The sequence below is a fragment of the Thamnophis sirtalis genome, unplaced genomic scaffold, assembly GCF_051295495.1.
Source record: "Thamnophis sirtalis isolate CommonGarterSnake01/CBP01778 unplaced genomic scaffold, rThaSir2_p1.2 scaffold_3, whole genome shotgun sequence".
In the NCBI taxonomy this organism is placed as follows: domain Eukaryota; kingdom Metazoa; phylum Chordata; class Lepidosauria; order Squamata; family Natricidae; genus Thamnophis; species Thamnophis sirtalis.
In genome coordinates, this window is record NW_028261383.1 from 70,271,460 (window position 1) to 70,296,366 (window position 24,907).

Genomic DNA, 24,907 nt, shown 5'->3' on the forward strand with positions numbered 1-24,907 from the left:
CTGCTAAAAATTACTCTCCCAAATTGGTTTGTTCTACAAGAAAAATTGAACACACTGTATGTAACATGTATGTAACACTATGTAACATGTTAAATACAACTGTCAGATTCCTGGTGGTTATCCCAGATCATGGGTTGAACCCTTCTGGTTTCAATTCTGTCTCCCAATCAACTACATACTATTTATATCCTTTCTGCGTGTTTTTTTTGCAAATCTGTAAAGTGCCTAAAGTTGTAGCGGTATCAAGCAACTGACAGAAACCATTCCTCATTCCTAAAAACCCGAATCTTACGATCCAATACATAACAGTCCAAAGCAGACCTAACTTTACTATAAGCCTTACATTTATTTATTTATTTATTTATTTATTTATTTATTTATTTATTTATTTATTTATTTTTGGAAGAGATAAAAAGCAAGATCGCTCAGGCTGTTCATTTGTTGTTGTTTTTTAATCTACTATTAGGAAATTGAACACATAAATAAAACAGCACAAAACGAACCGCTGAAAACATAAAACCAAATGGCGCGAGAAAGGCGTCGGCGTTAGTGCAAAAGTAAATACAGAATATCACGATCCCCAGTTCCGGCAGGGAAGGGGCGTGAGAAAATGTAGTTAAAAAATAAAGATCAAACATGCAGAATGCTTCGAGACAAGCTGAATAGACAGGGCAATAGGCTTAGAGGGGGCTGTGAAGCGGTATACAAGTCTAAGTGCTATTGCTAATATGCCACGGGACAGCTGTTCTACGACTCTTTAACAGCTAAAATGAGCTGGAGCCGAGAAGCCTCCAAAAAGTTTTGCAGCAAACGTCAAAATCAACCGCTGTAGATCCAAAATCAGGATTCATTTCCACGCCACCCTGAAGCTGCCCTGGATCCCTTCCCATCCGAACAGGTTCGGTGACCTTTTGCACATTAGCTCTAACTAGACGTCTGAACTTGACGCAGCTTCCCACCGCCTCTTCGCACACTGCGCTGCCTTGGGACGGCCCATTCGACGTTGCGTCATCAACGTGCGCCGGTCGTTTCCTCGTCGCCGGTGCGAAAAGAAGGAGCTGCTTGCCGGAGACATGAGTGGACTCGCTCTACTTTTGCGGGCGGCGCGAACGGCGCTCCCGCCCGGAGCCAGGCTGTTTCGCACCGGCTGCCCTCGGCCGGCTTTTGTCAAGGAGCTTTTCATGGGGAACTTCCAAGAGGTGAGACCGCCGAAAGTTTCGCGGTTTCGCTGGGCTGGGTGTGGCGACCTTGGGATTTAAGGGAGAATCCAGGTTTCTAGCATCTCAGGAATCGCTTGGCGAAGCAGGGATCTGCTTTTTAACTGCGGGTCGGGTGGTGTTTCTCAGGTTAGATGTCTATGGGGATTCTTTGTCATCCAGGTCATCACGGTTGTCCCAAAGGTGCTTTATTTCAAGAGGCAACTGGCCTTTCTTATTTTTCTCTGAAGACATTTCAGTTCTCACCCAAACGATGAAGGAGCTTCTTGGATGAGAAGAGAAACATCTTCAAAGAAAAATCAGAAAGTCCAATTGCCTCTTGAAAAACCATCTTTGGGATTCTCAAGTTAAAGTTAGAAGAAGAAAAAAAGCCTTTCTTTCTCTCTGGTGTTTCATCTCAAATTCAAATCTCAAACTCTATAATTTTAGGCTGTATCTCTGTACAGGTAGTCTTCACTTTACAACAGTTCGGCTAGTGGCCGTTTGAAGTTAATGCACTGAAAAAAGTAACATGACTTTTTCACACTTATGATCACATGATTTATGTTCGGATACTTCATAGCTGTCTCACGCTTATGACGGTTGCAGTGTCCTGTGGTCTTGTGATCAGCTTTTGCAACCTTCTCACAAAGTAAATGAGGAAATCAGGTTTACTTAACAACTGTGTTACTATTTTAACAACTGCAGTTATTTATTTAGGAAATGTGGCAAGAAAAATTGCAAAATGGGCAAAACTCAATTAACAAATTTCTCATTTAGCAACATAAATTTTGGGATCAATTGTGGCCGTAAGTTGAGGACTATGTGTAGATGTTGGAGATGGTAGAAACTTGAAATGAATAAACTGAAGCTATTTTTGGGAAGGGAAGGATCCACGTGTACAATTTTGTGATTATTTTTATTAGAATCCATTCAGAGGGCAAACCAGAGGGTGGTAATGTTCAGGTTTTCCAAGTCAATTTATTAACCAGTTCAATAATAAATAAAAATAAGTAAATAGATAAATACAGATAGTCTTTCTCTAACAATGGCGGTTGGGATTGGAATTAGCATTGCTGTCCATTTATGACTGATACAGTCATAAAGCATAATGTCAAGTAGCCATATCACTTAACGATGGTAATCACAACAGTCCCTTTTGCCATCATCAAATGAGGATCATGTTTTTTAAGCATGGATTTCCTCACAACTTCTTGCCAGCTCCAACAAGTAAAGTCAATGAGGAACTGGCAGGAAGTTGCAACTCCCAGGTGACTCACAAGCAGGCCAGTGAGCAAGTAAGTTTTGGTATGGGAAGGCTAAGATAACAGCTAGGATAGGAATGGCTAATATAGGATGCAGGAGAGCCTACAGGTGCCTGCTTTGACACCAGGCATAAGCAGACATATGCTATGGAGTTCAGGTGGTGATGCGATAGGTGGATGCTATAGCTGGATGCATCTTTGGCATCCCATACCTTGCAGCCAGATTCCTTGGAGAAAAAGCAGTGGGAATAGAAGCACTGATTAGAATGACTTGCACCATTCCCTGCCAGCTTCATTGATTTTTCTTGTGGAAAGCTGGCAAGAAAGATTGCAAATGGTGATTATGTAACTGCAGGGTTCTGTAACCATCGTAAGTACGAGCAGGTTGCCAAGTTTCTGAATTGCAATGCTGTAACTACTGAAGTTTTCGGACAGTCACAACTCTGAGGACCAGTCATAAGTACCAGTCATTCAATGCCTTTGTAACTTTGAATGGTCACTGAACAAGTAGTAGTTCACTGAAGACTACCTATAAATATATTGAAATGAATAAACAAATAAACTTTATGCAAAGATTGACAGCAACATTATGCAATAAAAATACGTTTTGAATATTTCTGTAGAAACGTCATTTCTGTAGAAATGTTTAAAGCCCTATGTTGTTGGGCTTCGTTGTTGACCATGCATACACACAGCTCCACTTGTGCAAGTGGCTTGTGAACACACTCGTCCATGAAACTATATGAGCAGCAGGTGCACGCAGCCATCACTTGCGCAAATGAAACTATAGTATGCATGTGCACATGGAACCATCCCCTCCCCTCCGCCGGGTCCACCAGTCCGGAAAGGTTGGAGACCACTTCCATGAAGAGGCAATTGACAGTTGAGGGTTCCTGTTATATGAACCTGAACTCGTATCTTTCACTGTTTGTATATTTTTTTGCTAAATACATCTATGCACATTTGCCATTCATTTGCTAATAGAGCGTGAAGTTATCTTCTCGTTTGGAAGATGGGAGTGAATTGGAGAAAATAATTGAGTGTATATTATGGAGCAAGTGTCAATTTTGCCACAGAGCAGCGTGTTTATTGTGATACATGGACTCCCAGTCTTTAGGCAATATTTCCAGAAATGGTATGCATCAACTGAGTGAGGAGAGACTTGAAAAACCTGCTGCTCCAACATCCTTTAGCATTAGCATTAGCCAATCCCCAGGAATACACTTTATCTGATGGATAAGAACATTTCAATTTGTGTTATTGTATTAAGCAGATAAAATGATATTAAGGACCTCTATGCTTACTCCTGTTTTTATGGTGAAAGAGTTGGGTGGTATATAAATGTAATAAATAATAAATAAACAAATATAAATTTAATAAATATACAGTAACATGGTTTAGAATTTTTTTTTCAATGATAAGAACTTTGGAATAGAGAATTGGAGTAGCCCATATTATACAATTGGTGGCTTTGGATTTTAAGGAACATTAGTTGCTTTATGCTGTTTAAAAATTTGGTTAGTCCACCATAAGGGGAGAAAATGGAGAGGGATTTATTGTACGCTGTACAATGAATGTTTAAAAATTTTACTTGTCCTACTTTCTATGCACAAGATGAATAAATCAGAAGGAATCCTAGTGCACAGTTTAACTTTCTTATGATGGGGCTTTGGTGCTCTCTGAGCTTGATTGTTTTCTTGCAGACATTTATTTCATTACCCAAATTAGATAACATCATCAGGACTAGAACGGCGTAGGGTTTGCTCTCAGTTTATGTTCTGGTCTAGTGGCTTGCGCGGTCAGTACTGAAGTGTGTCCTAGAGGTTCTTTGGCTGGGCTATTTAATGTTTGGTAGTTCCTTGACGGGGGATATTGTTTACTTCATTGTTGGTCTGATGTTAATCATGAATCTATGCTCAATTGAGTGCCGATTGCAGATGGGGAAGTATTTGGGGTCTTTTTGTTCCCTTTTTAGCTTGCATAGTATATAGTTGTTTATGTGTCTACTGATGGTTAATTTGTCAGAGTGCTAGGTTTCTAAAACTTCCCTAGCATTTGGACTTGGCTTAGTTTAGGGTGGTCAGTTTCCCAATTGAAACTATGGTTAAGTCACTTCATGTGTAGATAAATTAAAAAGTTTTCATCGTGTCTTCTGACCACTAGTTGGTTTTCATGGATGCGTTCTGCCAGTCTTCTGCTTGTTTGTTCTGCATAGTGGCTGTTGCCGTCATTATACTATATGTGTAAATGACTCCTGTTTTTTCTTCTGGGACTGCTGGGTCTTTTAGTTTACTTAGGACATTTTGAAGGGCTTTAGTTGGCTTGTAATTTTGTAGGTGGCTACAAATATTATCCTTTGTTAGTAATTTTCTTTTGAGTTAGATATTACTACTTACAGAGAATTGGGTTCCTGGAGGGAAATTAAGGGTCAATATATTAATGTATTATCAAACTATCTTCTAAAAATTGGTGCTCTCAAGTTTTGAAGAACTGGTGTTTGAATTGTTGTAAAAAAAGGCAATTCCATATTTCTGGAAGGATATTTCTATACCAAAATCTAAACATTGGCTTAGTGAGCTTGCTAAACTCGAAGCATATTTTCTTGCAATGGTACAAAATGTTTGCTATTGTTTCCTTCAATTTTTTGCCTTCCCAGCATAATACGGTATTCAATCCCGGTATTCCCCTGTAATCTTCTATTCAGATACTAAGCAAGGCTGACTCGGCTTAATTTCTGAGCCCAGGCAAAAATCACTTCTTGAAGCAAAGGTCTACAAAGTACTTTTAAGTATTTCTCAGTCTTTCTGTGTAATATCACATTAGTGGCCAGCTTGGTCTAAGCAATTATGTAGCCTTTCAAAAAGATTTTAGAACCACCCGGCACCAATTAGAATCATCGCTGTATTCAGATCTCCGTAGTTATAATTGAGGAATATACCTACTGAAGGAAAGAATAGATCAGTTCTGTTCCATCTTGTTTGTGGCTTTCAAGGTTTGTTTCAATAAGGCTTTTGTCCGAGATTTGGCACTAAAACAATCTTCACTGGGAAAAGAACATTGAATGTATACATTTGTTAATTCTTTTGAAACTTTCAGAAACTTTTCATACTAACAGTGGTATCATTGTGCGGATAATTTGAGTTCTGTGTGGGTGCTCTCGTGGTTTTAGCACTCCTTGTATGCCATCTCCAGAAATTGGTGCTGCTTGTAGGGTTTGGGGGAGGCATTTAAACTCCATAGCAACTATATGCTATTCTGTCTTATCACCCAAATTATTCATCTTCTGTATAGGTCTGGTAAGTAAAATCTTTCAGAGCTGTAGGATTCATCTGCATGTTTCACTTCCATGACAAGAAGCAATGCCATTTCCTATGCTTTATAGCATATTTCTTGGCATTACAATCACTAGCAGTTTTAGTTTTAGATATTTGGGAGGAGAGGTGAAATTAACAGGAGTTCTGCTAGTTTCTCCTTCTAGCCCAAGCAGAATAGTAAAACTGTAGAATAATAAAACTGTGTACTAGTCTTTTGCAATATTGGTATATCTCTATCCAAAGATAGGCCAGCTTGTGGGTGTGTAGACTGCAGCACTACTGGGAGCTTTAGTCCACATCCTTCCTCTCCCATCAAACTGTCAAGTGGGCTATTTAGAAATAGAGGTTTCTCAGTCTTACAGAAGGCTGGTGGACTGGCAGATTGTCAATTGCATTTTGAGGAGAGTAATAGGCATTGTTCAGAAATAGACCATGTGAGGAGTTACCAGAATAGAGTACCTCTCCACTAGCAACCTGTCACTTGATCAGTTTGAAAACAGGCTGAAGCTTCCATCTCAGGCACCCACTTACCCAAATCCGTCCATTCACATTTGCCCAAGCCTTCTCCAACAAATTGCTTTTGTTGGAGACAAAAGCTGACACAAAAGAAGACATTTCACTCCCAATCTCTCTTCACCATGCCCACACAGGCAGACTCCTGCTTCATTGCTGTGCCAGAGTAGGGGTTCAGAGTACAGTCAACATTTCTTTAAGCTGATATACTTTAGATCAGACCCCACACAGGGCCAGAGAAGCTTAGAGCTGCCATGAGGAATATGCCATAGAATGCCCTGCCATCAGCTGACTGGCAGGAAACTGAACACAAACACCTAAATGGCCCTGCCCATTTCTTTGAACACCATAAACAACTTTATTTTTACAAAAAAAAATATCATTAAAATCTGTCATTTCAGAAGGAAGTTTTTCCTTATCCTGAAATTAGTAATGAAGAATTGCAAGAAATCAATGACTTCGTAGCACCCGTGGAAAAATTCTTCCAGGAAGAAGGTACACTTTTATACCCTTCTCGGGACTTTTAAAAATCTTTTTCTGAAAGGCTTTTCATCGTGCGAAATATAAAAATGAAATATAATACTAACAAGGAAATGTCCAAGGTTGCTTATTTGTATTTTTTTTTTTTTTTAGCAAAAAGTGAAAATAGCAAGAATCATACTAAGGGGTTTTGTTAATGCTGTGCTGGAACCTTCATTTGTACTTTTTTGAAAAAGTTATCTTTTTTCCCTCCTTTATTCTCTGCGTACTTGAAACATTGTTTCAAATGTTTACTGATGGCATTCTGGGACACATTTTTAATTTTTGAGGTTTATTTCTACCGAAGAGAAAAGTTCCTTCATGTTCTCCTAGGTTTAGCTGAAATATGGAAACCAGAATGGTTGTGAATAGCTAGAGAAATAATGCTAAAACAAAAGAAAGTATAATAAATCAGGGATGGGCAATTAACTTTCCCAAAGAGCCATATAAGAAACTGGGACTGTTGTGGAGGGCTGAACCAATAAGCGAAGCTTAATTCTGTTCAATGTTAATGTTACCACTTTATAAAAAGTCTCAAATTATATGGCTTTGATTAACTGCTACCGCTAAGAATACATGTTACATTTTATTTACATTTGATTTCTAATTTCCTATTGACCTCATGTGATCCAGAGAGAGATAGCCAAAGGGGCCGTAAAAATGACTAGGCCCGTCCTAAATCTTTTGCTAACTTCATAACTAAGTTTAAGTCAGTAGAATAGAATGAACCAGCTTGCTCCGGTTGTGATTGTTTGCTCAAATAACTTAACTCTTGAGTTATCTAATTATCGATCAGTTATTATAGTTTTCTTATGTTCATTAGTGGATTCTAAGAAAATTGATGAAGATGCTAAAATTCCACAAGAAACTCTTAATGGGCTGAAGAGTCTGGGCCTGTTTGGCATGCAGATACCCGAGGAATATGGTGAGTGAAAGTGAATGGGTTTTATCTCCCTCTTTTGGATCAAGAAATACTTTGATCATTTAAACATTTGTTTACACATATTTACATATTTTATTTTTTATTTTAATTTCCTCCTGTATTGATTTTTAATTATTTACCTCCAAGACTTGGGAATTGAAAATAGTTTTGTTTCCTTGTAGATTTAAATTTTCTATCTGTGTTTGAGCTGATGTAGTAGTGCTTGTTTCTCTGTGGTATTTTGGTGCTAGTAAAGTTGACATTTTCACTTACAGTTGTTATTACTAGTCACATGATTCAAAAAAACATGATTCTTTCTGGAAACCACTTAATACATTGTTACATAAATTAGCATATACAATCATAAGATGTTCCACATTTTTTTGCCTCTTGCCTAGACCTTTAGACTTACAAAGCATTGGTGGATACAGTAGTTCTATTTCATAGCTGGTAAGGAAAGCACGATTATACAATAAGGCTTTAGAGTCTTCATGACAGGTGTATGAACAGAAAACTCTATGTAGAGTTGCTTTATATTGGTGAAACAAAATGAAAACAGGTTTAAAAATATTTATGAAAAACAACTGTGGACTTTGTGGACAGAAAGTTGGCTATATTTCTGTTTAGGTGCTTAAGGAAAAAGACTAAGCTTTGTGTAAGATTCAGTTGCAGAACAGTGCTTTGGAGTTTATTGAGACAGGAAGACAGAACCTTTCTGTCTTCTATTTAAAAGAAGTACCATATATACTTGCATATAAAACCATCTGTGGATAAACCAATCTCTAAATTTTGAAGCAAAATACCATAAAAATATGCCACCTGTGGACAACCCAATTTTTTAAAGTTCTACAATTGGCTTACTTATAAGTAATCAATGGATTATCAATGAGGGAGGGAGAGAGGGACAGACAGACACTTTTAAAAAGTATTGTCGTATACACTCATGGATTAGCCCATCTGGAGATAAGCCAAGCACAATTGGGGGGTGTATATGTGGTGAGGAAGGGTTGGAGCTAAAATGTTTACTTATTCACAATTATATAGGATATACATTTTTCCTGTCAATCTCAGGAGAAGATTTACAGTTTTAAAGAGCTGCCGACAGGTGCAAAGACTAAGGCTAGAACTGAAACACTGTATTTGGCAGTCCCAAACAGAGTCAATGATTTTTTTTCCCTTTGCTTTTATAAACACAAAGTTTTAGAAAAAAAGATCTCAATTGATTTAAAATATTTTTTTAAAACCACAAAGCAAATTTATTTAATTTTTGTGCTGTAGACAAATTTCTTTTGTTTGACCAAATCTTTTTCAGGTGGCCTTGGTCTTTCAAATACAATGTATGCCCGTCTAGGAGAAATAACTTCTCAAGATGGAGCCATTGCCGTAACTTTGGCAGCTCATCAGGCTATAGGGCTAAAGGTAATTTTTCCTTTATTAATGTATTAATTTGTGTTTATCTAATGTCGTAAAAGTCAATGTTTCAAATCTGGAGAAGATAAAAAATAATATACATATACATTATATACACTACACACATACACACACACACACACACACAGAGAGAGAGAGAGAGAGAGAGAGAGACTTCTTGTGTATCCGTCATCGGACGTTGGCGATCATGTTGGCGATCCATAAATCAATCAATCAATCTCTCTCTCTCTCTCTCTCCCTCTCTCTCTCCATACACACACAAACACACACACTATATTTCGAAACATTGAGAGGAATTTGTGTAAATAACTATTAGGCTAAAACAAAAGCAGCATGGACATAATTCAATTTAGATAAATACATTGAACTTTTAAATTTTAGTATGTACTAATTCTTACAGTTTTCTGAAGACTTTATGTTAGCTCTTCATGCAATTGCTTTCATTACCTAACTAAACGGTCATCACATCAATGGCCCTTTCATTTCATAATTTCTAGAAACAGGTGTTGTGCTAGTTTAGGAAAACCTGCAGTGCATGAAGCCATGACACTCGAAATATCACTTCCTGGAATGACAGGCCCTCGGGAATAGTTCGTTCCTATGATCTCAATACCTATAATTCAAATGCTTCCCTGACTGGTTGGTTTATTTGTTTGCGGTTGGCAGGGGCTCCTGATTGCAGGCACTGAGGAACAGAAGAAAAAGTATCTACCTAAACTGGCCTCTGGAGAGCACATTGCAGCATTTTGCCTCACAGAACCAGGAAGGTAGCATTTTTTTTAACAAAATCATTAAAAAACTAAATTTATCTACATATGAGATTGATCCCCGCTGGGAAAAATTTCCAATCAAGAACTGGTGCAGCGGCCCTCTTCTTCCAGGGTGGCACCATAAGAGGCCAAGAGATGCAAGAAAAAGTGGGGCGCTGCCATGAGGCAAGGCAGTGGTTGGAGCATGGATGGCCTGACTGCATCGCTGGCCTCCTGCGCTGGTACCACATTGGTGCCGGAAGCAGTGGACCAGCCGCCATGTGGACTCCTGCTTAACATGGCTGCCGGTGCTGCTGCCATGAAGCAGTTGTTGGGGTGTGGAACCATGGGGGTCCTGAAGCAAGCGAGTGTGTGCATCAGGCAGCTTTCCCCCCGTCTACCTCACAGCAGCAGCACTAAAAAAAAATAAGACACCGCCCGAAAATAAGCCCTAGTGTTTATTTTGGGGCCTAAAAGAAAATAAGACCGGGTCTTATTTTTAGGGAAACACAGTAAGTCACTTTTTTCAGTGTCTTATAACCTTAAACGGTCGCTAAACAAACTTGTAAGTGGAGGACTACCTGTAATTCTTCCTGTGTTTTTAATCTGTTCTTTGAATCTGAATGAACCATGTCTGTATAAGTAATTACATTTTTCTTACTGGAATTGCTCCAACATGAGAAACATTTGAGAGAGAAGCCGGAGGGCATGCACATGATTATTGTGCCTTTTAAATGGGAAGACTGACTTATACTTAGTTTGAAAGGGAAAAAAAAGAATAGACAGGTTCAGGAAGCAGGCTCTGCTGGAATCATGAGGGTGAGGCTAAACAGAAGCTCCTTGCTTGTCGAATGATAAAAGCAAGAGCCTGAAAGGGAAACAGGAGAAATGTTGCCGCCCTGCATCTCCTCCAGGGGAGCTAATAGTCTCTTCCCCATGTCAGTTTCTCCAAAACTAGCTGATAGATGATCCGGAAAGTTTATAAGCTGCTTTTTATTGCAAATGGCCAGGACAGTCACAAAGGCATATTACAAGCCCACATTACAGAGCAAGGCATAGGGAGTTTGCAATGAATGCAGGCCACCATGTCCCATTCTGAGAAACCCCCTCATGTGAGTTATGAAGTCCTGACAACAAATTCCAGGGAGCAAAGCTGGCTAGTTTTCTTCTGTGGGTGGAAGCATCAGGCAAGGTGGAGAAGCTGTTGACACTTATGCTGCATGACCATCTTTCGGTACAGATTTGTTTGTCTGTCTTTCTAGTGGGTGCACGCTGCTTTAAGCAAACATTAGGTTCCCATTTGTTGTTACACAAAGGAGCAATTTAAGAACCATTTTAAGAAATTATTTTAAATGTTTGGAAGCATAATAATACGTAGCCTTTTCAGATTTAGATTTCTCTGGGGAAGGAAAGGATTTTGAGTTCAGTAGCTAGCAAATCCCATTTTCCTGATTTACCTGTATTTCAGTGGAAGTGACGCTGCATCCATTCAGACCAGAGCCACTTTGAGTGAAGATGAAAAGCATTACCTATTAAATGGTTCAAAGGTACAGAACGGGCTATTTTGTCAATGTCAATTTAACCAATTTCTAAAGAGAAAGCTAGCTGGATGAGATCAGCCTTTTTACAAAAAAAGTGAGCTGCACAAACACTAAAATAACCTAATAAGAAAGCAAGTGCTTTTTCCAAAGGGGCTTTTCTTTTGTGTGATCTTTCTAGCCATTTAGTGTTTAAAAAGGATTCATTTCCCAGAGTTGAATCCAGTTTGTCAGATCTGTATTCACCCTTAGGTGATTATTTCAGAAAGCATGCTACGGATGAATACTAAAGATACAACATCTGCCAATCAGTTCATACATATTTAGTGTAGTAATGTTCATGTTTCTTCTGAGTGGAACATAAAATATGTTCTTTTCTTTCAATTGCAGATATGGATATCCAATGGTGGTATTGCAGATATCTTTACTGTGTTCGCAAAAACTGAGGTTGTTGATAAAGATGGTGAATTCAGAGACAAAATTACTGCTTTTCTTGTAGAAAGAGCTTTTGGTGGAATCACTAATGGAAAAGCAGAGGATAAGCTGGGGATACGTGGATCTAATAGTAAGAATTATATTCACATTATTGTGGAATTTACAAGTGCAAATTGTTTACTAAACCTCAAAAGCAATTCCAATGCTTTTGTCAACAACTTTTTCTAAAACATCTTGGGCATTTTTTTTAATTGGCAAGAAGAAGTATTATAGGCATATATTTTCTGAAAAATTTTAGTTGCATGATCGCATTCACCATTTTTTACTTCATATCTGCATTTAGAATAGTTTATTATTTTAGAAGTAAAATGTCACTGTCATTATCCTCTTCTGTAAGCTGTATCCTTCATTAACTAAAGTTAGTGGTAGATGGTGGAATTTCATATGCCATTTATTTTTATCTGCTTTTGTGATCATTGTCCTGCTGAAAATAACATTGTATCAGAAACTCAATGTAATTCACGATTTGTGCAATTATACCTACTATTGAAGGGATGCAATGGCTCAGTGACTAAGACGCTGAGCTTGTCGATCAGAAGTTTGGCAGTTCGAATCCCTAGCACCACGTAATGGAGTGAGCTCCCATTACCTAGCAGTTTGAAAGCATGTGAAAATAGTAGAAAAATAGGAACTGCCTTTTGTGGAAGGTAACAGCATTCTGTGCACCTTCCGCATTTAGTCATGCCAGCCACATGACCACGGAGATGTCTTTGGACAGCACTGGCTCTTCGGCTTTGAAACAGAGATGAGCAATGATCCCTAGAGTCAGGAACGACTAGCACATATATATATGAGGGGAACCTTTAACTTTACCTTTACCTACTATTGAGAATAAGCATGATAGGAAATGGACTTTTTTGTAGCATTCATTCTACACAAATAATGTTTAGAACAACTAATTTGACACCACCTCTTAGCACACTTTGTATCAATTTATTATTCTATAGAGCAGGGGTCATCTTTTTTCATAGTAACTATGTTAATATGTAATGTAATCCAAAATATTACATTATAATTCTTTAAAAAGCACATTTTGATAAAGGAATTAGTCCTGAACACAGGATACAGCATCTGGTGTCATAGAATTGCACACACACAACTCTTCTCATTATCTCAATCCTTTTATATCTAGTATTCACCTCATTGAGAACCCATGTCTAATTGGAATTTTCAAATATAATTGTCCTGCTGGCAACAGCCATAGGTTATGTCTAAATTGTAAAATGGGAAGAGTTGGAAATTAGAATAGTGAGCTCCATAATTAGTCTTGGGCCTCACTCCCAGTCTTGAAATCTTCATCAAGTCTTTTGATTTAATTGCGTTTATGTGTTCAAGGATATTGCAAAATGTTGAATACTTTTTAATCTTACAGCTTGTGAAGTTCACTTTGAAAATACAAAAGTTCCTATAGAGAATGTTATTGGAGAAGTTGGAGGAGGGTTTAAGGTAAGATGTAGAGATAATGTTGTACATTTCATTGTGACCTAATTAGAGAATGAATTTCATAAGGTAGAATGATCAATTGTCCAAAATTCCAGGTAAACGAATAACGTTGACTTTTGGTTTTCAATAAAAGGGAACTATGAGAGAAAAACCTTTCCTTTCCTGTGTGCATTTCAGGTTGCAATGAATATTCTAAACAGTGGAAGATTTAGCATGGGCAGTGCTTCTGCTGGAATGCTTAAGAAACTGATTGGTAAGGCTAAGCTTCTGGATTGCCAAGTTCTTGTGTTAGGACCTTTTGTGCAAAGATTACTGCCCTATCCTTATAAATATTAGTTTGGGTTATTAATCTCTTTGACATAGTAGTTTCTTTAGGAATTATATGCTGATCTTTATGTGGATCTCAGTTGAGATTTTTATTCATTAGTGCAGCAAGTTACAATGTTGAGAAAGGTGTTAGCTAGAAAGAAAGTTTGTGATACCTTTGTAGGCTAGGTAAACCCTGGGGTGTTAAGGTGATGTTTTAAGGGAATTGTGGTTTGGAAACATTGTCTAAATTTTTTCAGAATGTCCTGATACATGCTGCTTGTACGTGTAATTTTTAAAATCACAAAGTTTAATGGAGGGGAAACAAGTTTGTGTTGTGCTATAGTGATTCATAAATACCTATCACTTGAGGACTTGGAACAATTATCTGCTTTTTATTCAATATTCTGGAAATTATTTCCTAAGATGATTAGACAGGGTTTTTTGGTTATAGAGCACACATTATATTACAAAGTTTATGTGTCCTGAGCTCAAAAATAGTATTATTTGTTTACTTACTTCATACAACTGTTTGGAAGAAAAATATGTGCAAGCCATTGAAAACCTTTTTTATTTTAACTGAGATAAATATGAATGTTTAAAATGAGCTTTGCCTTTAAATATCCTGAAGTTCATAGCATTCTTTTTTGTATTTGAAATAAATGTTACATGAAATCATTAAGACAATGTAAAATTATGCAACTACTATCAGTGATCTCAATATAAATGTTTAAATATAACAATTGACACTGCATTGATGGTGCCACAAACTGATGCAAATGTTAAATTAGGGTTTCAGTGTAAGTATTTTCCATGAGTTAGTTTCATTTGTTACCTTAATTCTAAATTTCTTTTTGTTGACACATTTAACAATATGTTGCTTTTCAGACTCAGTCCTAATACAGTTGCCTTGTTTTCTCACTTTTTCAAGAAATGACTGCAGAATATGCTTGTACAAGAAAACAATTCAATAAGAAGCTGAGTGAATTTGGATTAATTCAGGTGAATAAGGAATTGTTTAATTTATTTGAGAAATGCTAAGGAATTTAACCTGCTTTGAGCAATATCAAATTGTGACAGTACTGGTTTAAAACATGACTTTATTGGTAATATTGTAAATAAAATGAATTATTGCAAGTTTATTAAGAATATTGTATTAAATCATTTCTTGAAACTGGGAAGAAATTCTAATGTTATTTTTAATTTATGCAGAATATTTTAAAATAACTGATATTTTTAAATGAATCTTTCAGGATAAATTTGCCCTTATGGCTAAGAAAGCTTATGTAATGGAAAGCATGGCCTATCTCACTGCAGGAATGTTGGACAGGCCAGGAATCCCAGATTGTTCGGTTGAAGCTGCCATTGTTAAAGTAAGCTTTATTGAGATATTGGGATAAGGCTAGAAGTACCATATTTCTCCTAATGTTCAAATACAAGAAATCTGTGATATATTTTCCCCTTTCTTTGTTTCACACTATTCCAGTTAAATACTTTTGTTTGGCTGCTTAAATGTTAGACCTTCTATTAAATTAGTTATCGTTTGGTGTGACTGCTCATCTCTAAGTCTTTGTACATCTAACTGAAATGAAAACAGTTGAATCCCAGAAACTAAGATTTGCCTACATCATAAGTTGATCATAAAACCCCAATGAGTCATCTATTTTAAAAAGATTCCCAAACGCAGGTAGGATTGTAAAAATTATCAATGAAATGTATTTCACAAATTAATGTAAATTTCAGGGGTGAAATCCTCCCAGTTCAGCCAAACTGGTAGGGACGATTGTCTTTGGTTCTGCGAACCAGTAGTAAAAAAAAAAAAAAAGCTTCTGAGGATTACGCGGCGCAACTGTGAACCACGCAATCGTCAGAAGCTCCCCCCACTACTACTTTTAAAGCATTTTTTCCTTCCTATTTTCCTGAACCAGCAGGAAAAAATGCTTTAAAAAGTGAAAAACAGTTGGCCACGCCCACCCAGTCACATGACCCCCCCAAGCCACGCCCGTAGAACTGGTGGCAAAAAAAAAAAAAAGATTTCACCACTGGTAAATTTACTCAAATTCAGTTGGGGAGGAGGGGACTTTGCATATCTTATGTGTCCACTAGTTTGACTTTATTTGTGTTCTGGTATATGTGAAGGTATAGCAATAACACTTATATACCACTTCACAGTGCTTTTACAGCCCTGTCTAAGTGGTTTACAGAGTCAGTATATTGCTCCCAACAATCTGGGTCCCACCTTGTAAGGATGGAAGGCTGAGTCAACCTTGAACCTGCTGAGATTCGATCTGCCAAATTGCTGGCAGCTGAAGTAGCCTGCAGAACTGCACTCTAACGGTCTAACCACTGTGCCACCGAGCCTCAGAGCACATTCATTCTATGAGAACATTGAAAACTGACTCTGGTTCTGATAATATTGCTTTTCAAATGGCACTAAAGATAGCATTATCAGATTTGGAGAATTCTATAATTTCTAGCAGTATAAATATCTCAAATAGCAATAGCACTTAGGCTCATATACCACTTCATAGTACTTAAGTGATTTACAGATTCAGCATATTATTCCCAATAGTCTGGGTCGTCATTTTACTGATCTTGGAACGATGGAAGTCCGAGTCAATTCTGATCAAACACATGGCAGTGGGCAAAGATAACCTGCAATACTGCAATCTAACTACTGTGCCACCACGACTCAGCAGCTGAAAGCAAAATAAAACCAAACAAACAAAATCAATATATTCCATAGGCACATATAACTCAGTAGCATATCCTGTTTGCTTGGTTCGTAAGTAAGCATTTTTATTATGAATAACACTTGCGAGAGACAAAATTGTTCTTATAAATTAATAGCTCACATCTTTATGTTCTGTAGAGTTCAGCAGTTATTAATAAATCTATCCCCATTTTTTTTTAAAAAAACATGCTGTTTTTCATAATTCCAAATATGGTTTGACATTATCCCACTAGCATGACAAAATTTAATAATAACTTAAACTTAAGTGCTTTTTATAGTTCTAAGTTTTAAAACACTAATATAAGAATAATAGGGTTTTTTTTCTTACAATCATGGGCAGGTGTTCAGTTCAGAAGGTGCTTGGGTTTGTGTAAGTGAAGCACTACAAATTCTTGGAGGCCTTGGCTACATAAAAGACTATCCATATGAACGCTATCTCCGGGATTGTAGGATACTTATGATTTTTGAGGTAAATATGAACACGTTCAGAAAAAACACATCATAAGAACTGTTCCACTGTCTTATAACAGTAAGGCACTTTCAATCTTTGTACAAGATTTAAATGTAACTTTGCAAGCTGTTGACAGAAATAACACTTTCATACAAATTGAAGTGCACTAACTTTAATACAGATTTAAATTGCTCAAATATTTGTTTCTGTTTCAGGGAACAAATGAAGTTTTGAGGATGTATATTGCTTTGACTGGCATACAATATGCAGGCAAAATCTTAACTGAAAAAATAAAGTATGTAATTTTTTGAAATAATATTAAATGAATTAATACTGGATTAAAAATTGGTCAGTAAGAACAGCACTAAAGGAAAAAGGATGCTTTGGGCTTGTTTTCTTGCATTAATGGATGATTCTAATAATGCTCCATTTGTATTATTCTGGAAGGATAGTTTTGAAGTAAGTCTTACTAGCCCAGATGGTGTTACCTAGTTTGGATAATGAAAGTCTGCCACAGCCAAACTCGGAGAGCACCAAGGACCCCTCATCTCAATCCTGTGCTGTAAATATTCTCCTTTTAAAGCGAAGCCAATTGTGACTTGATCAAAACTACAAAAGGTGTTTGTAATATTGGTCATTTAACTACTGATGCTGTGAATTGGCATCAGTTCAGTAGAAAGAGTGTGTAATCAAGGAAACTCAAGGTAGCTTATATGATAATGATTCTGCAGATGAGAATTCAGTTTCTGATGATACCACAGTAACTTATATGTCAGAATTTTTACCTACACAGGTAGTCCTTGAATTATAACAATTGAGCCCAACTTTTTCATTGTTAAGCAAGACAGTTGTTAAACGAGTTTGGCCCCATTTTATAACCTTTTCTGCCACTGTTGTTAAGTGAATCTGGCTTCCCCATTGACTTTGCTTGCCAGCAGATCCCAAAATGTGATCCCAAAATACATAAATATAGTTGCCAAGAGTATGAATTTTGAGTTCATGACCACAGCAAGTGCAACAGTTGTAACTGTGAAAAATGGTCATAAATCACTTTTTTTCCAGAGCCGTTGTAACTTTGAACAGTCACTAAGCAAATGGTTGTAAGTCAAGGACTACCTGTATCATGTTTGCAAATATTGCAAGGTTTAAGAAATGAAGGCTGTGATCTTTCTAATCCAGACCACGATGTAAGAGGAGGCCAACATAGCTGTGGTTTATGTTGTGAATTATTGTAGATGATTTTAATTATTGTATTGTTACTTCATTTCTGGGGGGTTTTTTCCATAGAGTTTTTGTTATGTTTTCTTCTTAATAATTGTAAACCACCCAGAATAATGTACTGTGTGTAAGATGGACAGTCAAATCAATTTGGTAGGTAGTTGGTAGGGTTAAAGTAAATCCAGGCGTATACAAAGCATGGCACGACATAACCGCGAAAGTCAAAAGCGCGCAGACAACACCGCGGCGCTAAAACCGCGATGTCAAAAGCGCGCAACAACAGCGCGCTGACAGAAGCGCGATTTAACTTAAGGTAAGGTTTAGGGTTAGGTTTAGGGTTATGTTACAGCGCGCTTCTGTTGGCGCGCTGTTGTCGCGCGGTTTTGACGGCGCGGTTTTGTCACTGCGCTTTAGTGACACGCGCTTTAGTCGACCGCGGTTTTGTGGTGGAACCTATACAAAGCACAGCTCAGAGACAACTGGTACTTGAAAGCAGCCAAGGCAATTTGACTTCTTTTAATTCATTGCATTTGGGCTGCCTTAGGTTTTGTAGAAGATTAAGATGCATTTTTATTTCTTGCCACTGAATACCACTGAATAGCAGGAGTGTTTATCTCCCTCCCCCCGCCTTGTCACATTGCTGCTCCTGAGCTGACAAGGGTTCCTCCCTGCCCTCCATCTCCCCGCTCCCGCTGGGTGAACTGAGGCTGCAGCAGTTTGGAGGAATGAAAAGCAGGGGAAAACAAATATTGAATAAAATGGTACTAAGGTGAAGAAAAAGCAAAGTACAATTATGCATGATATTACACAGGCATACCATTTAAATAAATACAATTATTTTTCTGCAGGGAATTCAAGAAAAGAAACGTAAAAGTGATGTGGAATATAGTTATGAGCAGGCTGTTTGGCGGCAAGCCTCCAAGCATAGGAGTAATTGGAGAAGGGGGAGAAGTTCATCCCAGTCTCAAAGTAAGTGTACCATATAGAAAAAATGATATACGTATTATAGTCCTCCAGGCTTTTTAACGCAATACCAAATTCTTCCATTTATTATTTAGGAAACAAAATACGTTTGATTTTTACATAATTTAGACTAATATTTTCCAAACTTTGGCAATTTAAAGATGTGTGGATCTTAATTTCCAAAATTCTCTGCCTGCAGGGTAGCTAGGGAATGCTATTAGAATTGAAGTTCACACATCTTAACAGTTGCTAAGATTGAGCATTTTGACTGTTGGCCCATTTAGTCCTTTATTGGTGACACTGCCCCATTCTGTGTAGTCTAGCTACTGTGGTTCCTTATTAAAGGGGGAATAGCTCTTTTTACTATGAAGGGCGCTTTTTAAAAATGATCCCTTGCAGCTTCTGGTGATTTTTTTTTGGGGGGGGGGAGGGCATGTTTAACCAATCTAGGAAATATATTAGTTGTAATTATTCTTGAAATTTTGAGCCTGGCTACCTGGAGTCACGTTACCATTAAATGCAAGTACTTTGGGGTTAGTTCAGTCAGGATCTTAATCTGGAAATGGTTGACTACCGGATTTGCATGGTACACTTGATATTTCATTGATTCTGTTACAGTATTTTTTGGAGTATAAGACGTACCTTTTTCTTCAAAAAAGGAGCAATTATTTGAAATGTATATTTCAACTGGCTGCAGGTATAAAGCTGATAAAAGTTATACTGGCTAAGGAGGGTCATTTTCACTGACCCCCCATGAGTTCTTCAGCCTACATGCATTTAAGAAAGCAAGTATATTTTCTTGGTTGCTAATAGAATGGAAATAACTGTCAAAAACAAAAAGTTTGAAACTTAAAAGTTTCAAAAGTTTCATTGCAAAAATCATGTCAAAGCATTAATTTGGTTTTTTAAACATATTTAACGTTTCTCCTTCTACCTTCTCTTTTTAACGTGACCCGTCAAAACCGCGGAGGACAAAATCGCGCTCGGCGAAAGCGCGCATTTGACGTCATCAAAGCGCAACGAAAAAAATTAAAAATTGAAATAAAATTAAAATTAAAGCAAGCCGATTCACATAAAGGTAAGGGTTAGGTTTAGGGTTAGGTTAGGGTTAGAGCGTTAGGGTTACGTTTAGCGTTAGGTTAAGAGTTAGCGTTAGGTTTAGCGTTAGGTTAAGGGTTACGTTTAGGGTTAGGTTAAGGGTTAGGTTTAGGGTTAGGTTTATGTTTTCGTCGCGCTGTGATGTCAAATGCGCTCTTTCGTCGAGCGCAATTTTGTCCTCCGCGGTTTTTAATACGAGCCGCTTGTATTAAAATCAACAAACCAACAAAAGATCAATTATGTTCTTAATATATTGATTTTGAATAGCCATCTACATTGTGTGCATAAAATGAGCCATTAAACTCAAGGCTGCAAAAAGTCACCCAGTCATGACTAAAGTACTCAATATGTACTTTATGTCCATGTCTCAAGTTGAGTATATATTGAAAATATATAGTGTCTAGATTCTTTTTTTTCCTTTGCAGGAAAGTGTTGTGAAGCTTGAACAAAACGTCTTTGATTTTGGGAAGACAGTTGAAAATTTACTAATGAGATTTGGCAAGGTAAACATGGTCTGATCAGAATAATAAATCAGAGGGTTTTTTTTTATCTGTGTTCTCACTCTTTTGTTGTCACATCCTACTAATCTAGGCAAATTAAATGTCTGAAGTTTCCTTCCACTAAAACACTACCTTAGGATATACGTAAATCAGTGGTTGTTTTCCATACTCTGACAATTTCAAAATTAATATAGCCTACAGAAATTTTTGACACTAACCACATACCAGTATGGCGATATGATGATTACTGTATTTGTTTTTAAGCATAACAACTCATGATGGCTAGTGATTATTACTGTTTTCTTTAATACTAGACTATTGTGGATGAGCAGCTGGTTCTTAAAAAAGTGGCAGACATTGTCATTAATTTATATGCAATGACTGCAGTCATATCCAGGGCTAGCCGATCTATCTGCATTGGTTTGAATAATCATGATCATGAGGTGAGTTTGTTTTACATCTTAATGTGATGAATAATACATATACTTGACGGTATAATAAAGCAGACAGAAGGGAGAAATTCAGATTATTTTTACTTTTAACCAAGAACAAAGTTTATGTATATTTCCAGTTGCAGCAGTTTAAAAGAAATTAAAAAATGAATTATCTTGTCACTTATGTGACAAGATGATTTTAAAAAAAGATTAGATTCTTGCTTTATTTCTCCAGTGCATCATAACATTAGCATAATTTCAAAATACTTTGGCTTATCCGTGATAATTTCCTTATCATTAAGAAAAGCTAAATTGAACTTCATGTACAAAGTTTGCACAGAGATGTTGTAGACGAATAGAAATGACTACTGTCTACCGTGTTATATTTGATTATCCTCCCTTCACTAGTAGATGAGCCACAATAGGCTTTTAACAATGAATTAGCAAAATAATTCCTCCTCTAGAACGGGGTGTCAAACTCAAGGCCTGGGGGCTGGATTCGGCCCGTGGGGTACTTAGATCTGACCCATGGGGCCACCCTGGAAACAGCGAAGGACCAGCCCACGGTGCCTCTCCCAACAAAAACGACTCTATTTTTGTTGGCAGAGGGTTGCAGGAGGCTCTCGCCAAAAATGGATCTCGGGAGCCCATTTTCATTGGTAGAGCACTCAGGTGACCACAGGCACCTGACCCGAGTGATGTCGAGCTGGCCATCCCCACCCTGGCTCTCCAAGGTCAAATGCAACACTGATACAGCCCTCAATGAAATCAAATGTGACACCCCTGCTCTAGAATTTAGATACTGAAATCTGTATGTTTTAAAGGACAAAACCAGTATTTCAGACTGATAGCCAGATTACAAAACCAAGCATTGAACAAAGTGTAAAAGTTAAATAATTTATTCAGGTTTGAATTTATTGTTAGATTCTGATTATCATACAAGCAACTAATATAAAAACTCTTCTTTTAATCTTTCAAACGTCAGTCATTGAGTTATTCAGTTGTGAGGCACTGTGAAGTGGGGAAGATGAGGGAAGAGGGAGAAAAAGAAAGGAAGTTGGTTTCTGTAAGCAGATATACGGTGTACCTAAAGTTCAATAAACTGGTTTTGTGTCCAAACTACGTATATTAGGAGTTGATAATTACATTTAAATTCTTGAAGTACACTTACAAACAGAATTGAAACTGCTAATAATTTAATTGACTTCTAGGTGATGCTTGCAAATATTTTCTGCACAGAAGCTTGTTTTGAGAATAATTACACAATAGTATCATTACAAAAAGGTAAGTGTTACAACTGACTTCAGTACTGCTGCTTTAGCTGTAACAGAGTATCTTTAAAAATCCTTCAACTAAAAAAAAAGTTCCTGGTGATTTAATGGGCACGGACATGATATTTTGAGGCCATTTCTTTGGAGATGGCTTGGTATTGTCTTCTTTGCAGTTTTTTTTTTTTACATCTGGATCTGGCCTATTGATCTTATACCCTCTGAAAATCTTCAATCCAATTACTTAACTAGATCTTACCTTACTCGGCTTCTGAGCCTAGGTTGGCCAGATACTGGCAAGATCTGACAAAATTGTGTGATTTTAGGTTTTAGGATCATTGGGGTTTGGGAACTTACTGTCTTTAGTTCTAGATGGGTGGCACCTCCTCACATAGACCTTGTGCGGGTCCTTCTTGACTCACAACTCCTGCTCAATGAGAAGTTAACAGTCCTAGGAGACCCTTTGGGCGTCTTCAGGTTGTGTACCAGTTGACCCCATTCTTCATTGGGAAGCTCTGCTTTTTAATTGCTCATATGGTCAGCTCCTGCATGGATTACTGAAACCACCTGTATATGGGGCTGCCCTTGTAGAGCATCCAGAAGGTTCAGCTTGTGCCACAAGCAGTGGTGTGGGCACCTACATGAAACATGTTACACTTTCGCTCTCCAAGTCTCCTTGATTACCAGTATGCTTCCAAGGTGTTGGTAATGACCCCTAAAGGCAGAGGACTGGGTTATTTGAGGGACTGCCTTTCCCCAGTTGCATCTACCCATCCCATCAAGTCTAGCAGCAGGGGCAATGTTATTGGGCCCTATCCACTAAGCAATGTCATCTGATGGGACCCAGCAGGAAAGGCTTTTCTGCCATGGCACCCACTGGCTGAAACATCCTCTCCCCTGAAGTCAGATTGGCTCTATCCTTAGCCTTCTAGAAGGGGCCATAAGTATGGCCTTATCATCTCACCTGGGGAGTCAGTAGTCGTGTGGAGCCTGCTAAAAGCTTATACAGGTATTTTTCGTTTAGCAACTATCTTATATGGCAACTGCTCGCACTTACAACAGTTGATAGGAAAGTAACTGCGACAAATCTTTGCGTTTATGATACAGATCATGTTTTGTAACGGGTTCTTATTGTTTCAATGTTTTTAAAGCTTTTTGGTTTTTGAGTTTGTGTATTTTTAACTTGTAAGCTTCCCGGAGTCACGTATGTAACTCATCTAAATTTATCAAATAAATCTATAAAATAATTGCCACCCCTCTGAGGTGTCAACAAAATAGTAAATACTTGCTAAAACAAACCTGCTAAACCTGCCACCCTTTCTAAAGCCTGCCTTTAACGTATCTTAAGGGTGGGCAAAGCAGGTTTTTCATTCTTTCCCTTAATGAAGAATACAGGTAGTCCTTGACTTACAACAGTTGATTTAGTGACCATTCAAAGTTACAATGGCACCGAAAACTCCTGGCCTTTTTTCACACTTATGACCATTGCAACATCCCCATGGCCACATGATTTACATTTGAATGCTTGAAAACCGACTCAGATTTATGACAGTTGCAGTGTTCCAGGGTCATGTGATCCCCTTCTGCAAGCTTCTGACGTGCAAATCAATGGGGAAACCAGATTCACTTAACAACCGGGTTACTAATTTAGCAACTGCAACAATTCACTTAAATGTGGCAAGAAAAGTCATAAAATGAGACAAGACTCTCTTAACAAATTGTTCACTTTAAAAACATAAAATTTGGGCTCAATTGTGGTCGTAAGTTGAGGATTACCCGTATGCACTTGTTGCTAGCTGGTCAGCAGTTTGTCTGGTTTCTCATTTAGATGTGTCTTTAAAGGATCAATTGCTTCTGTTTCCATTATCTCTAGATTCTCCTGAAAACCTGGATGACAGCATTAAAAAAGTGGCAAATCAGGTGCTGGAAAAAAGAACTTATATTTGTTCGCACCCCCTAAATAGGACTTTCTGAAAGCTGAAAAATATTAGTAGAGCCAGAGAACATACTAACTGAATGTATTCCAACTGGATCCTCGGGTATATTCTTAGATCTGAGACAAAATGCATGATTATACCGTTTCATATTTTACAGTGCAATTTTATAAAATACAATAAAGTAATAAATTACATAAGCCTGCTTTCACTTGATGATTAAACTATCATCTATCTATCATCCATCCATCCCTTCCGCCCTCCCTCTCTCCTTCCCTCCTCAGCATTAGAAAGTACAATCTGTGATCAGATGTGAGGCCATGTTTTTAAGCTGATTGCTGTACAGTACTAAAAATATGGATTCCCAATGTTTTCTTTCATGGATTTTTTTTGGTATGAATACATACACGCTGTGTGTGTGTGTGTGTTGGTGTGTGTTGGTGTGCGTGTGTGTAGGTATCCATGCATGCACATATTCATTTGTGTGTGTATTGTGCAAGTGTTGTGCAAGTGTCCCTGCATATCCCCCCTCTCCCCCCCGCCGTTTGTGTGTAAACCTCTGCATCATGCAGCAGCCACCCCTACCCATGGTCGTGTTCCACCTGGCAACAGCAGC

At 37.8% G+C, this 24,907-nt stretch overlaps 1 protein-coding gene across 1 annotated transcript; it reads left to right on the forward strand.

Moving 5' to 3' along the window:
• Window positions 1-1,025: 1,025 nt before the first annotated feature.
• Window positions 1,026-24,491, forward strand: ACAD9 (acyl-CoA dehydrogenase family member 9). Its single transcript, XM_087709095.1, has 18 exons — window positions 1,026-1,199; window positions 6,690-6,783; window positions 7,631-7,732; window positions 9,042-9,148; window positions 9,827-9,927; window positions 11,378-11,456; window positions 11,838-12,012; window positions 13,315-13,388; window positions 13,563-13,638; window positions 14,623-14,693; window positions 14,945-15,064; window positions 16,766-16,894; window positions 17,092-17,171; window positions 18,943-19,063; window positions 20,581-20,658; window positions 20,970-21,098; window positions 22,301-22,373; window positions 24,231-24,491. Exons 1-18 carry the CDS (start codon window positions 1,074-1,076, stop codon window positions 24,329-24,331), a joined length of 1,836 nt encoding a protein of 611 aa, XP_087565221.1. The 5' UTR covers window positions 1,026-1,073; the 3' UTR covers window positions 24,332-24,491.
• Window positions 24,492-24,907: the final 416 nt, after the last annotated feature.

What these genes read in the sequence shown, in the direction of transcription:
- ACAD9 (XM_087709095.1), top strand. Translation starts at nt 1,074, where the DNA reads ATGAGTGGACTCGCTCTACTTTTGCGGGCGGCGCGAACGGCGCTCCCG. An exon ending in TGCCTCACAGAACCAGGAAG is followed by an intron (nt 9,928 to 11,377) that starts GTAGCATTTTTT and finishes CCTGTATTTCAG; the next exon opens with TGGAAGTGACGCTGCATCCA. An exon ending in TTGAAGCTGCCATTGTTAAA is followed by an intron (nt 15,065 to 16,765) that starts GTAAGCTTTATT and finishes AATCATGGGCAG; the next exon opens with GTGTTCAGTTCAGAAGGTGC.